The following is a 14887-nucleotide window of genomic DNA, read 5'->3' on the forward strand; positions in this document are numbered from 1 at the left end:
CGAGCCGCCCCTCCCCGTTACACACACATGCAAAGCGGGCCCGGGGGCAGGGGCGCAGACCACTGGCTTGGCTCCGGCTCCAGCTCAAGTGCAGGTGGGAGGTGCCCACCTGACTGCACCCCCGTCCCGGCAGCAGAGGTGGCACATCTCCACCGCATGCCCCCCCCCCCCACGCCACAAAGTGGTATAGCCCGCATGCATCCCGAGGGGAGGTGGTACAGCCCAAGGGCAGTTTCTCCCCGGTAGCACAATGGTTTTTCCCGAACGCCCCTCTTGCGGAAGTGGTACGTCCCCTCACACTCCTCCCCCTGGCCGGGGAACCCAGCGCTTACCCGGTGCCGCGCAGGGAAACTACCTTACCCCGTGTTTCATTCAACTGACCCCGTCCTACTCCCACCCCCCACGGAGCAACATGGTACGTCCCACATAGTCCCGTCCCAGTACAGCGGCCAGGGACAAGAGCCTACGTCCCCCATGGCGCCCCCGCTACGGAGAGCGTGATGGCATAGCCAAGCCAAATCCCGCCCCCTTCTCCCCCCGCAGGAGGGCATGATGGTATATCCCTAATACCACGCCCTCCCGCAGGGGTAAGATGGTATCTGCCATTTCCGACTTTCCAGGGGAGCCTAGTAGAGTCACGCGTGGAAATTTATATGGGTGCTGGCCCTGCAGGAACGTAGCCCCGCCCCCGCGGTCCGCCCCCACACCCAGCCCCCCTCGCTATACACCCTGCTCCCCTGGCTGCCCACTACCTGACTCCACAGTTCCTACCGCCCACCGCCCCCCACCCAACTCTGCCCCACGCCTGACTCCCCTGCCCCACCAATCTGCCCCGTCCCCCCCCCCCCAGCTCCACACCTGGCTTGTGTCCCAGCAACGGGGAATTAGAACCAAAGCTTGCCCCCCCCCACTTGAGAACGTGGACCTTCTCTCTCCTCTGACTCCACTTAAAGTGCAGTTGACTGGGGTGGGGGGGGGCTGCCCCCCAGCTGGAGGCAAACCCTGCATTGTGTGGGTGGCTGTCCATGCACCCTGCCCCATCCCATGAAATAAATGAAGCAGAGCTGGGGGGGGGGGGGGTGTGCATATTCCCAGCAGTAGGACAAACTCATGGGAGGGGGATGTGGACACAGACAGAGCTGGGGTAGAGTTGAGCCTAGGAGGCAGGTGATGGTGCCAGGCCCCAATTGCCCAGCTGGTAGTTACAGCATTGCGCATCTGAGTGGATGGAGGTTGAAGGGCGGGCGGGTGTAGTTAGAGTGTTTGGGGGCAGGGGGGGGCAGTAGGTGCCAGTTCAGGGGTGGGCAGCTGGGTGCAGTTATGGGGTTGTGTGTGAGCAGGCAGCTGCAGCTACTGTGTTGTGTGTGAGAGTGGGTGCCCATTTGTGGGTGGCTGAATGTAGCTAGGGTGTTGTGTGTGTAAGGGAGCACCAGGTGGCAGGTTGCTGTATGTGTGTAAGTGTTCTGTTACTCCCACACTTTAGAAACACCTAGAAAAAAAACACCTCCCTAACCTCCCCTGCCCCTGTTAATCACTCAGAGTCCTCTGCCCTGGTGCAGCACACACTCCTTGAAGGGACGTGAAGCCAGAGGGCCAGGTGAGCTGTTCAGAACCCCAGGGGGAGCATAGGGGGCAGGTGGTAGGGGCACACTGGGGGCTCAGAGGGGGAAGGAGAGACAGGACTCTGAGGTGGGGGAGGGGGGATGAAGCCCCACTGTTGCTGTCGGGGGAAGGGCAGCTGGGTGCGAATGCAGCTCGGTGTGTCCCCCCTGCTCCCCCACGGCCCGGCCGGCCTCTCAGTGCAGCTCCTCGAAGAATTTGTAGGTGGGATTCTCGTAGCCATGGTTCTGCATCTTGCTGAGCTGCCGCTCCTCAGGGCTCACCATGGGGTCCACCTGCCCCAGAGAGGCACAGAGACATGGGTTAGGGGGCTAGGCTGAAGGCTTCCCCCTTTCCCCACCCCTGAAACAGGGGGACTGCTCCCAAACACCCCACTAGGGGGCTGTATGGGGCACAAGGTGGCAGCTGGGGGCCAGGACTCCTGGGTTCCATCTCTGGCTGTGCCACACCCCTGTGGATGCCACGAAGACAGCATCCCTGAGCAGGGTCCGGTACCTCCACGATGCCGTGGCTGATAGTTCCATAGGGCTTCCGGCGAACCATCAGGAGACTGATGATGATCACCATGGCGACTGCCACCGCCACCACCAGCAGGCCAATGAGGGCGCCCCTGTTAATGGTTACTAGGGTGTCCGGCTCCTGTAGGGGACACAGAGTCATGTACTCTCATTGCAGATCCTGGGGGCTAGACCCCTCTGGGGGGCAGGTCAGCAGAAACACCCTAAACTCTAGGCCTCCACCTTCCCCCAGGGAGATGGGGGGCTGAGAGCCCAGCACTGCCCCCCTTGCCTCAGACCTACGGGGAGGCCTGTGGGTGCTGGGGGAGGGATTTCTAGGGCTCCCGCTGGGGCCAAGGTGTGGGGGAACACAGCTGGGACCGAGGCCACTGGCACAGAGGGGGGCTACAGGTGGGAGGGGCCATCGCAGGCTGGAGGGGCCAAGTTGACAGGTGTGCACAGCACTGCCTGGGGGGTGGTGCTGCTGGGGCACAGGGCAACAGTGGCACACCGGGGGGGTGGGTAGCAGGGGTGAGGGTACAGGGTGGCAGTGGCACACCGGGGGGGGGCAGCGGGACATGTGTACAGGCAGGGGCTGAGGGGCTCTGGGGGAGCAGCTCCCCCTTGGAGGAAGCTACAAGCTGCTCACCAGCTCGTCGCGTTGGATCTCCGGAGACTTGTATGCCACTCCCTTGACGTCCCCCACCGAGATGTTCATCTGGGAGGGGAAGACAAAAACTGAGCTGGGGGGCCCCCGCCTGCCCCCTTCCCTCCATGGCAACAAGGTGCCGTGAGGTCAATGGCCCTTCGCTGCACCCCCAGCACGCTGACCTGGAGGAGATCGTGTCTCCCATAACGCACTGAGCTCTCCTTCCATTTCCATTCATAGGCAGGCCTGGCAAGCAGCTCCCACAATGCATGGAGCCAGCCTCCCATCATGCATTGCACCCACACCCCCCACTGAGTGTGGGGATCAGGTCAACCTTTCATAGGAAGGATCTCCCATCACGCATTACACCCACACCTCGAGATTAGGGGACCCCTCCTGTCAAGTTGCTCCCACAATGGTCCATCCAGGGGAAGGTCCCCTCCCACCCACTCAGTACTGGGGGAGCCCCCCAGGTTCCCAGCCCGGCTCACCTTCTGCTCCTCCTCGCCTGGTGTGGTCTTCTCGCTGCTGAGGTAGTCATACTCCGCCGCCATCCCTGAAGCTGTGGGGCAGAAGAGAGTCCCATGGGTGGGGGAAGGAGCCCCGGCGCGTATGGGTCCAGCAGGCTGAGCCCACCTGGGGCGGGGGGGGCTGGAGCCCACCCCCAGCGCTCACCTTTCTTCTCGGCAGGCTGGGAGTCTGGGAAGAGGGACCCACAGGACCAGCACCAGCAGACAGCCCAGGGGGGTGGGGGGAAAGAAGCGGAACAGAGAAAAGGGTCTGTGAGGTGGGGGGCCTGTGCCGCTCCCCTCTCCCAAGAGAGAATCTCCCTGTCCCCCCCACTCCCATGGGAATCACCTGCCCTGCTGTACAGCGCCCCCACCACCACCCCCATCGCTGCCCTGAGTCATGGCCCAGTGGGCTGGTGACCCCTTTCAGGCCCCGCACCCAGGCTCTGGCCCCGCACCCAGAAGATCCACCATCACAGGCATTGGGTCCATCCCCACGGGTGTGGTCCTGCCCTGGCAGGATCTGGCGTCATCTCAACCAGCAGAACTTCTGGCCCCGCCCCCAGTGAAATCTATCCCCCCAGGACCCTGACACCCACCCTACAGTCTGGCCCCACCCCCAGCCCCTGACCCCTCCCTCCCAGTCTGACCCTGCCCCCAACCCCTCCCTCCCTCCCAGTCTGGCCCTGCCCCCAGAGGACTCATCCCCACCCTGCAGATCTGGCCCCTCCCTCACCTTCCCCAGGGAAGAGGCCCCCAGTGCCCAGGGGGTCAGGACGGTTGTCAGGGCCCAGGTCCTCGCTGCTGTCGAATGGCAGGAACTCCTCGGTGGTGCGTGTCTCCGAGATGGATGTTGTGAGGAGGCTGCTGGTCCCTGCCCGCTCAGCCCGCAGCAGTTCCTCTGGGGATGGGGTGCCCGGGTCACAGTGGGGAGACCTGCTCTAACCACTAGACCCTAACTCCCCTCCCAAAGCCACGGATAAGACCCAGGAGTCCTGGAGAACTCCCTCCCCCACAACCACTGGCTCCCTCCCACCTCCAGCAGGGGGACAGAACCCAAGAGTCCGGACTCCCAGCCACCCCCAACCACTAAGTACCACTCCCCTGCCAACCTGCCAGATACGTGGGAGCGCAGCCCCTCCAAGAGCGGAGCAAGGGGGTGTCAGGGTAGAGCGAGGGGCCAGACATCTCAGCGAGGCATGCAGTCCCCACACACCGGCTCCCACGGCCCCTCAGAGCCAGGAGGTGCATGGGGGGGGGGGGCCACATGCACGGGTGTCAGGGGAAGGGAGAGAGCAGGGGTTACACACCGGTCCCTCAGCCCCTCCAAGAGCAAGGGTGGGAGATGGGGGGGCATTGAGGGATGTCGAGGGGTTTTGCTGGCAGGGTGAGGCTGTCCGGGTACAAACAGCCGGGCCCACAGCCCCTGGAGACAGGGCTCTCAGGTTCAACACATCCCTGGTGGGGGCATGTACTGATCCTGTCCTCCAGCCCTTCGAGGTGCCAGGGCACCGGGAAGCACTGTCGGGGAGGGCCATGGGGGTTCAGAGCCCCCCCCTCCAAGAGCCAGGGGAGCTGGCAGGAGGGGTTGTGGGGATACACATGGATCCAAGGCCCCTGGAGAGTGTGGGGGGGGCTGTCTGGGGAAGGGACTATCGGGCACGCATGAATCTGGTCCCACAGTCCCCCATCTCTGTGGGGCTCTCAGGGGAGGAAGCATAAGGGGCTGTTGACATAGGTACGTATTTGGCCCCACAGCCCCCAGACAGCTGTGGGAAACTGTTGGGGATGGGCTTTCGGGGGAGGGGCTGTGAAAGGGGAGGTGACCAGCCCCATGGACAAGGCAAAAGGTTGGGGGGGCTCCTGGGGATTGTTGAGGTACCTACATATCTGGCCCTGAAGAGAGCTGGGGGGCAGCTGGGGGTGTTGGGGGAGGGACTTATCTGGTCCCACAGCCCAGCAGCAAGAAGGGGACGCTGTCAGGGGAAGGGCTGCTGGGTGTGTACGTACCTGGTCCTGCAGAGAGCCGGGGGGGGGGGGGGGGGGGGGCTGTTGGGGAAGCTGCCAGCAGGGGCTGTCAGGTACGTACGTATCTGGTCCCGCAGCTCCACCGAGAGCCGCGGGTTCTTGTAGAGCAGCGCCAGGCTCTGGTTCATGCGCTCCTCGATGACGTGCAGGTGGGTGTACACCTGGGGGCAGACAGATGGGGGGCTGTTAAGATGGGCGTGCCCATCCCTGGACCACCAGGAGGGCGGGGAGCAAAGTGGGGGGTTCCCCACCTGGAACTTCATCTGTTCAGCCTTCTCCGGATCAACGGTGCTGACGTGCCGGTAGTGCCGCAGCGTGTGCCGCTGGTCCTTCTGCTCCGCCCGCACGTACCGCCTCAGTGCCTGCAGCACCCGCTCCGGCTGGCCAGCCAATCGCAAGGGAGAGGCAGGGTCAGGCTGGCCAATCAGCACTGCATTCTAGAACCCATTCTAGCACCCATTTTAGCCCACGCCCCATCAATCTACCCAGTTCACTGGGCAGCCAATTGCAGGGGAGAGGCGGGGTCAGACCGGCCAATCAGCACCACATTCTAGAACCCATTCTAGACTAGCCCACTCCCATCAATCTACCCAGTGCCTGCTCCAGCTGGGCAGCCAGTTGGAGGGGGGAGAGAGAGAGACAGAACCAACCAGCCAGCCAATCAGCACCCCTACTCTAAAACCCATTCTGGATTGGCCCAGCCTGCATGTCTGCCCGCAAGGGCAGCCTATCCCTGCGGACAGGCAGGGGCTGAGCCATCCAAATCAGAACTCCTGCTCTAGAACCCATCCCTGGCTCCAGGTGCCCTGGCTGACCCTCCTGGCTCACCTGCGGGCTGTCGCTCTGCACAGCGCTCAGGTAGCTCTCCAGTGCCACGCGCCGGTTGTCGTTCAGCAGGGCCACCACCCGGGCCAGGTGTGTTTCCACCAGCCGCTGCCGCTCGCCTGCCACCTGCTCCTCCAGCGTCTGCAGGATGGACTGGAAATGCTGCATGGGGAGAGGTTGGCGGGGGGCGGGGATAAGCGGGGGCAGGGCCTGGAGCCCTCAAGGGGGTGGGGCAAGGAACTCAGGGGGAGCAGGAGTGGGGTTGAGAATCCGGGAGGGGGGGGCAGTGGGGCCTCAGCCAAGACCTCAGAAGGGTGAGGCCAGGGAGGTCCATGAAGGTGGGGCCAGTGAGCCATGGGGAGGGTGCGGGGTACACGGGGGAAGGGGTGAGTGAATGTGGTCCTCCCACCCCACAGGCAGGCTTGGTATCACCACAGTGTGGCTGTGGGGCAGCCCTACTGCTGGGAGGAAGCGGCTGGAGAGGGGGCAGGGATCCAGGGTGCAGCCCCATCCCACTCTCCCTGCAGTGAGGCGCCTCACCTCGTTCAGCGCCTGCCGGTCCACCTTGGGCAGCTCCTTGGCCTGGTTGTCTGCCTCGGCCCACTCCTTCATCACCTGGGGGGAACAGCAGATGAATGGGGCCTGGCCCCATACCCGTACCCCCAGCTGTCCTTAACCCCAGCCCCCAGTTCCAGGGTCCTGCTGGGCATGGGAGTGTTCTCTGTGCTCATTCCCATATGCCAACCATACACCAGCACACGCCATTCACATGCCAGCAGGGGAGCTGATGCAGACACATGAAGCTCCAAGCTATGGGCATAGTTAACAGGCCTTCAAGGCCACACGGGGGGCATAGACTGACCAGTGAATTGGGGCAGCCCCAGCCACATGGAGCCGCTCACCCAGAGACCCCTGTGTGGGCTGCCATGCTGGGGACGTCCGGGGCAGGGCAGGGGGGTGGAGGTGGTGGGGCCGAGGCTCTGCCCCTCTCCCAAGCACCTCATTGATCTGTTTCATCCTGCGCTCCTCCAGGTCCATCTTGGCTCGCAGGAAGTTGGCGTGTTCACTCCCGTCACCCGGCATCTCAAAGTAGATGTCCACCCCGTCTGTGGGGCGCGGCGTGGGGGTGGCTGCGGCGAGAGGGGCTGTCAGCATGCCGTTTAACAAGCCACCTACTGGGCCGTGCCCCACAGCATAGTGCTACTTCCCAGCCCCACTGCACCCCCAGCATGGAGCCCCCCACTAAGCCCCCCATCCCCAGAGCACAGCCTTCCCTGCCCCTGTTGCACGGCACACCCCTTGAGCCCGCCCCAGCATGACCCCAGGGCACTGGGCTGCAGTTTCTCCCAAGTCGAGGCATGTGGCGGTCTCCGGTGGCCGCTCGGAGCCTGGCACAGCTGGGCACTGTGCCATGCAGAACAGGCGCCCCATTGTCAGGTGGGGAGAGGACCAAAACAGCCCAGGGAACAGCATCCGTCTCCCTCCCGCTGACGTGTCAGCTCCATGCCAGGCTGTGCCAGTCCCCCTTCGCCTGGGGACTCCTGCCCTGTCTGAAACCACCAGTCCCCCCCACCTCACCCTGCCAGCGCCTGTCCCAGGGATCGAGAAACCACCAGTTCCCTGCCACCCCCGCCAGCACCTGCCGTAGGGGATTCTGGGAGGCTGCCTCCCACTCCCAGCACCTGCCTACCTAAGGTGTGGGCCTCACCTTTGCCCTCCTCCTCAGTGGTCCGTGTGGTGGTGGTGATAGTCGTCTGGGTGACACCGTCGTCATAGTAACCAGGTTCCACAAAATAGTCATCCCAGGTGGCGGGGAAGGGATCAGTGTCGGCTGCATTGTCCCCAGGGCCTTCGTCCTCCTCCTCCTCCTCCTCATCTGCCTCCAGCGTCTCCTCTTCCGTGGGGGCCCGGCCTGTCGGGAGCCTCTCACTATAGCAGGGTTGGGGGCCAAAAGTCAGGCATGGGCTGTGGGGTCAGTGAGCTTCCCCCACAACAGTGCCCTGAGCTGCAGGCAAGGGGATGCTGCGAGCTTCCCCCACAGCGGTGCCCTGAGCCAGCTGCGTCTTCCCAGGGGCCTTTGTCATCCTCCTCTGCCCCATCTGCTCTCCCGTGTGGGCCTGGCCCGTCAGAAGCCTCTCACTATACCGAAGTTAAGGAGCAGCAAGCATCTCCCACAGCTGCGAGCTTCCCCCCAGCAGTGCCCTGAGCCATAGCCAATGGGGTTGCTGCGAGCTTCCCCCCAGCAGTGCCCTGAGCCAAGGGATCATGGTACAGGCAACCCCACAGCACTGCCCCACCTTCAGCTCCTCACCTGTGCTTGGGCTCTTCCTTCAGGTGAGCCAGGCTGTGGGGAGCTGGGGTAGGGTCCTCGAGCCGCAGGGGGAGGGGGCGCGAGGGGCAGCACACATACTCCACGCCCCGGAAGCGATCAGCCCCACAGGGCAGCAGCATCCCATAGCTGTGCAGCTCCAGCTCCTCATTGCTGCAGGCCTGGGGGGGGGGGCGGGGGGAGCAGCATCAGACATCCCTACAGCAGCCCAGCATTGGTATATCCACAAAGACACCCCCACTAAGAGTGGTATCTTCCACAAACTCCCCTCACTGGTGCAATGGTGTCTCCTAAAATCTCCCCCCATGGCAGTGGTATGCGCTAAGAACCCCCCAATAACAACAATATTTGCCCAAGAACCACCCCCCACCCAACCAGTGGTAAGTCCTGAAAACTACCCCCCGCTCTGGTAATGGTATGTTCTTAGACTTACCTATTCCTCCCACCAACCCTCGCTTATGGCAATGGTATCTTCCTTGGCCTTTTCCAGATGGCAATGACATGGGGAGCCGTCCCCCTTAATAGCAGTGGTATCTCCCAAAAGCAGCCCCTCCCCCATCTACCTAACATTCCCCATTCCCAAATGGCAATGGTATCTCCTGAGGGTGACCCGTTCCCCAGCTAGAGAATGTATCTCCCAAGGCCCCCCACCCCCCAAAACTGTCCACCTGAAACCTGTGCAGGGAACTCCCCATCACCCCTCCCAGAAGGCCGTGGTACAGGCCGATACCTCCAGGGGGAGGGGAGGGGGGCGCTCCCAAAGGGGTTTGCTCTGGTCTCCTGGGGGTCACTTGGGGGCCCCCCCAAGCACCCTGCCGCGCTCACCTCCTTGGCCACGCCATGCCAGTACACATAGCTCTCGCACGAGTCCATCTTCTCCTGGTGCAGGAACTTGCAGGTGTCAGGCACGAGAAGAGCTTCACTGACAAACTCACCCACTGGGGGGGGGCGAACGACACTTGGTGTCAGCACAGCCCCCCACCTGCTTGTACCCTCAGGCCCCCTTTCCTCCCACAGCTGGGGAAAGAGCCCAGGCATCCTGCTTCCCAGCACCCCTGGCCCTCCCAGAGCCAGGGCTGGAACCCAGGCGTCCTGCGCCCGCCCCACTCACCCAGGCACCTGTAGGGCACCACAATATGGCGATGCCCTTTGCACTGGGGGCGCCCTCTCTTGCACCAGTTGTCAATGGTGACGGGCTGGGTGCCTTCCACCACACTGGTGATCTGCAGCTCGGGGTACACCTGTGGGACAGAGGGGAGACTGGCTGTTACCACTAGTTGTCCATAAACCCCTGATCCCCCCTAAAGATGGGGCAGACAGCAGGGCCATGGGCCAGCCAAGAGCGCCCAAGGATCTCTGTCCCTTTTTCCTAACCCCTGGGTGTACCCCCAGACTCTGGCTGGTCAGCGCCCCCCCATATCTCTTAGCTTTGGCATGGCTGAGTGATGAGCCCATGGAGACCCCATACAGCCTGGGGAGACCCCAGCACTGGGGTCAGGAGGTGGGAACAGAGCACGGGAAAGGACCTGGTAGGAGGGGCCAGTGTGAAGTGATGTGGGGAGGGGTCTGGCAGGAAGGCCCAGTTCTGGGGAGGGGCGTGGGGGTATTGGGGTGGGGGGGGGAGAAGGTGCGGGCACCTCCTGGCAACAAACCAGGATCTCTTGGCAGGGTGTGTGGGCTGTGGGGAAGCCATGGGGCAGTGCAAAGCCAGGGACCTGCGGGCTGGTACCTCCTGGCAGTATGCGAGGATCTCCTGGCGGCTGCGGAAGCAGCTACAGGCACCGGAAGCATCAGGCTCCCACCCTCCTGTCTGCAGGTTTCGATGCATCGTCAGCTTGCCACAGAACACGGCCACCTGGGGCTCGGCCACGGATGCCCCCGCCATGCCCAGCGCCTGCCACGAGAGGGGGAGGAAGAGTTAGCGCCCGGCCTATCCCGCCCCCACCACGCCCAGTGCCCACTTCTTCCACCCCACCGTTCCCAGTGCCTTCCACTGGGGGGAGAGGGCGAGGGGGGACGGTAGCACCCAGCCTGTCCTGCCCCTGCCACGCCCAGCGCCTGCCACAGGGGAGGGGTTATGACCCAGCCTACCCCTATTCCTGCCCTGTGGTACCCACCAGGCACCTGCCAGAGGTGCTACCCCTGCCAGCCTTGCTGGACTGAGAGCAGGAGCTGCTGGCTCCCTTTGCCAGGTCAGGGGAGCCCTGGTCCCGATCCTGGAGCTGCACTGGGCTCCCAGCCAATCTTTCCCCACGTCTCCTTAAGGACCCACTGAGCAGAGGCTGAACCCACAGCCGAGGGCAGTATGAGCCAGACTGTCCCAGCCATCTCCCCACATTGCCCACTGGTGGTATGGGCGAGACACAGGGTCTTTCCCCTCTGGGGTGCCGGCTTCCATCTGTTCAAGGCAGGCACTGGCTGGCTTGTGGGGCAGGAAATGTTCCCCTCTAGATCAGTAGCTGGGGACTTGGGGGGCACTGGCAGAACTGGGGAGGCCCTAGGGGTGATTCAGACACATCTGGCCCCTCACCTCCCAACCCCCCATCAGCCATCTCTCTCTTTCTCTCTCCCTCCCTCCCCTGGCAACCACAGGGATGTTGTTGCCGCGGTAACTGCTCCCCATGGAGTTGCCCATCTTCCTGGTTGCCATGGAGACCGTCTCCCAGAAGGAATTTTAAATAATCTTCCCCCCACATAACCCCCTTCAGGATCACCCTCCTCCACCTTGCCCCCCTCCACTTGCCTCCTGCCCCCCAGGGTCCCCTCCCCCAACCCACCTCCTCCACTTGCCTCCTGCTCCCAGGGTACCCTCACCCGCCCCGCCCCCTCTCCACTCCCTGGGGCCACCCTGTCCCACCTCACCCCCCACACTTACCAACCCCCATCAGTGCTGAAGAAATGGGATCCCTGCCCCCATCTGCCCCAGGGAGGGAGGTTACTAGGATGACATCAGGGTCACACCCCCTCCAAGCCCTGAGACTGAGGAACCAGGTGTCATCCCTATCTCCACCCCCCAACACACACCCTGGCAAGGTGCCAGCTTGGCCCTTTAACAAACTGCCTTTCACAGCCTCACCCAGCCCAATCAAAACAACAACAAAGGGCTTCTTCTCAGCCCTGCCAGGGCAGCCAGGGCCAGGCATGAGGGGCACCGGGCCGGGCTGGGGTGTCTGGATGCGAGGGGCACCGGGCCTAGCGTGGCGGGGATTCTCTGAATTGTTTCATGGCCCTGGAGGAGGCTCCCCTAACCCCAGGACCCCCTTTGCCCTGAGCTCAGATGCCACAGGGAAGGTCAGATCCCCCGTGTATGTCTCAGCCTGCACTCAGGCACCCACCGAGGGACCAGCAGGCTGTGAGGGGGTTCCCCTTCCCCATCCCTCTAGGGTGACCCTCAGCACAGAAGATGGGGAAACCTCAGCTTGGGGACAAGAAGTGGGGGGCAGGGACCAGCGACTGCGTCTCTTCGGGGGAGAGGAACTGGGATGGGGGAGGGGGTCATGTCTGTGCAGTGGATGGGGGAGGCAGAGGTTGTGTCTGGGGGGAGGGGCACCAAGGAAGAAGCAGGGGGCTGTACCTATGCAGTGGGGGAGGGGCACTGAGCTTTACCTGTGCAGTGGGGGAGGGGCACTGGGGGGGGCAGGGGGTTGTGTCTGTGCAGTGGGGGACGGGCAGGGGACGGGCTGGTGGTGAGTGCTGGAGGGGCCGCCCCCGGCTCAGCAAGGATTACCCTGGCTCTCCCTGACTAAGCGGCTCACGCCCAGCTCTTCGGCAGCTGCCACAGTTTACCCCGGGCAGACTCCAGCCTCCCCCCAGCCCAGAGGGGGGCAGAGACAGGAAGGGAGCAATGAGTCTGCAGGGATTGGGGAAGGGGGTTTGGGCTCGATAACGCCCCCTCCTCGCTGCTCCCCCCCACCCCTCTGGGCTGGGCCTCAGTGCAGCTGATCGGGGCTCGGGCAGCCCACAAATCGGATGTGAGCAGATTAACTAGCGAGAGGCCAGGTCTAATCCCCCCACCCCCTGCTGCCCCCCGGTTAAGGAGACGAGGGGGGAGGGGCACCCTGCAACTCCAGCCCTGGCCTCACCCAGCAGGGGGCACTTGGGGGGGCAGTCATACTACCCCCTCCAGCTCGACAGAGACCCAGACGTGAGATGGGGAGCAGCTGGGCTGGGGAGCAGCAGAACAGAGTGGAGGCTGCCCGCTGTGCCACCCCCTCCCCCTACTTTCTGTCCCTCCCCCACACTCCATCTCCCTTCCCCCCCCCCCGCCCATGAATTATCCGTCAGTACATTAAGGCACCAGCTGTTGAACCAGGGCCCCTGTCCCAGAGGCAAAGGCACACCAGGCAGGTGGTGGTGGGGTCTGGCAATAATTTAGGATCAAGGGGCAGATGAGGGGGACCCCAAAGCCACAACAAGAGACCCCCCTCCCCCTGGCACCTGCAGGAGAGCCAAGCGACACTCCCCCACGCCTCTCCCAGAGCTGGGGGGACCCAGGAGTCCGGGCTCCCCACCTGCTCACTCTAGGGGCCAAGAGCCAGGACTCCTGGGTTCAATCCCAGCACTGGGAGGGGAGTGGGGTGTAGGGGTTAGAGCTGGTAGTCAGGCCCCACCCCTCCAAATATCAGGCCCCAGCCATCAACCCAAGAGCACCAGGCACTGAGCAGGAAGGCTGGGCTAGTGGGGGGAGGGGGTTTAAAGCCCCAGACATGAGGAAAATGGCCCTGCCTCACCGGGGGCTCCCTACCCTTCCCCCTCTTGCAGCTGCAGCACTGATAGGTGTGTTGTTGTGTCCCACCCCCGGCCCAAGTCTTCCCCTTGGCGCTACCTTGCTCAACAGGCAATGGCGGGGGGTTGGGGGGGGGGGGGAGATCTAGGATTGCCAGAGTCAGTGGCTGGCACAGGGCAGAGTTGGGGGCCCAGGGGAACGGGGGGGTGAGAGAGACAGACCCCCCCCGGTGCCTCCTCAGCACAGCAGGCCCAAGGCACATTCACACACAGGGACCTGAGTGCCAGCCAGGCCTGCCTGGGGGCAGCTCAGCAGCAACCCTGTGCCAGGCTGCAGCCCCACTGGCCAGAGAGGGCCCCCCTCCCTCTGGCTGTGCCATCCATGGAGGTAGGCTGCCCTCCCCTGGCCATTCCACTGCATGGGGCACAGCAGCTCCCCAGGGAGCTCTCGGGGGCCGAGGGGCAGCACCAGGCCTGTCCTATGCTATGGGGCGGCCACGTCTGAGTGCTGGGTCCCTGAATGGGGCAGTGGGGACACCTGGGGGAAGGGGGGCACTGCCAGGAGGCTCTGGATTGAGGCCTGAAGTGGGGATGCAGGGTGCTGCCCACCACTACTGCACCCCCACTCCCAGTGCATCAGGCCACTAAGAGGGCAACATACAGCAAAGGACAGCAGAGCCCTGTGACTAGGGGCCAGGACTCTTGGGTTCTCTCCTGGCTCAGGGAGGGGCAGGGTTGGGGGCTGGCAGCAGGACTCCTGGGTTCTCCCTTGCTCAGGGAGGGGCAGGGTTGGGGGCTGGCAGCAGGACTCCTGGGTTCTCTCTCGGCTCAAGAAGCGGGTGGGATGGGGGCTGGGAGCGGTTCTCTCTTGGCTCAGGGAGGGGCAGGACGGGGGGGGGGGGGCTGGGAGCAGGACTCCTGGGTTCTCTCTTGCTCGTGGGGTGACCTTGGTAAATCCCGCTGCGCCCCTCCCCCCGCGAAGAGTCACACCCGCAGGCCCCGGGCAGGAGGGGCTCCCCGGCGGAGGGGAGGGGAGGGGAGGGGATGGGATGGGGGTCCCGCCCCCCCAGCCGCGCAGGCTGCCGCCCCCTCACCTGGCTAGGGGCTCCGGCGCTCAGCACCAGCGGGATCCAGGCCGCCCAGAGCCCCGCGGGCAGAGCCATGGCCGCCCCGAGTTCGCCTCCCGGCAGCCGGACCCGAGCTCGCCGCGCTGCACCAGCCCCGGCGCTGCGGCTCCCTCCCGGCTGGGCTGTGGCAGGAGGAGCCTGGGCCGCCAGCTGCGGTTGCTGCAGCCCCGGCTCCGCCCCCCGCCACGCCCCGCCCCCCCCCAGCAGGGCCAGGGCGAGGGGGAGGGGCGGCCTCCTGCCCCCTCACCCCTGCAGCAGGGAGTTCCCCAGGTCAACGGGCTGCGCCGGGGTCTCTTCCCAGGCCTGGCAGCCGCGGGGCACCACTGCCTTGTGGCCTGGGGCTCTCCCCCAGTCGTCCTGAGCCCCCACCCCCAGCCAGAGAGGGAGCTCAGCCTCCCCCAGCCCTCACCTCCCTCCCAGAGACGGGGAGAACCTGGGTGTCCTGGCTCTCAGACCCCCCTGCTCTAACCACCCGTCCCCACTGCACTCCCAGAGATGAGGGGAACCCAGGAGTCCTGGCTCCCAGCCCCCACCCCCCCAAGCCAGAGAAAGAACCCAGGCCCCAGCCAGGCCCCTGC

At 64.4% G+C, this 14887-nt stretch overlaps 1 protein-coding gene across 1 annotated transcript; it reads right to left on the reverse strand.

Moving 5' to 3' along the window:
• Positions 1-828: 828 nt before the first annotated feature.
• On the reverse strand, positions 829-14465 carry APLP1 (amyloid beta precursor like protein 1). The gene is made up of 17 exons (XM_074980950.1): positions 14277-14465; positions 10187-10351; positions 9569-9698; positions 9283-9395; positions 8440-8618; positions 7837-8057; positions 7128-7258; positions 6669-6743; positions 6132-6290; positions 5555-5683; positions 5365-5464; positions 4012-4176; positions 3442-3465; positions 3258-3328; positions 2767-2835; positions 2116-2259; positions 829-1895 (listed from the first exon to the last, which is right to left on the reverse strand). Exons 1-17 carry the CDS (start codon positions 14343-14345, stop codon positions 1797-1799), a joined length of 2043 nt encoding a protein of 680 aa, XP_074837051.1. The 5' UTR covers positions 14346-14465; the 3' UTR covers positions 829-1796.
• Positions 14466-14887: the final 422 nt, after the last annotated feature.

This window comes from Carettochelys insculpta, chromosome 30, assembly GCF_033958435.1.
Source record: "Carettochelys insculpta isolate YL-2023 chromosome 30, ASM3395843v1, whole genome shotgun sequence".
Classification (NCBI taxonomy): domain Eukaryota; kingdom Metazoa; phylum Chordata; order Testudines; family Carettochelyidae; genus Carettochelys; species Carettochelys insculpta.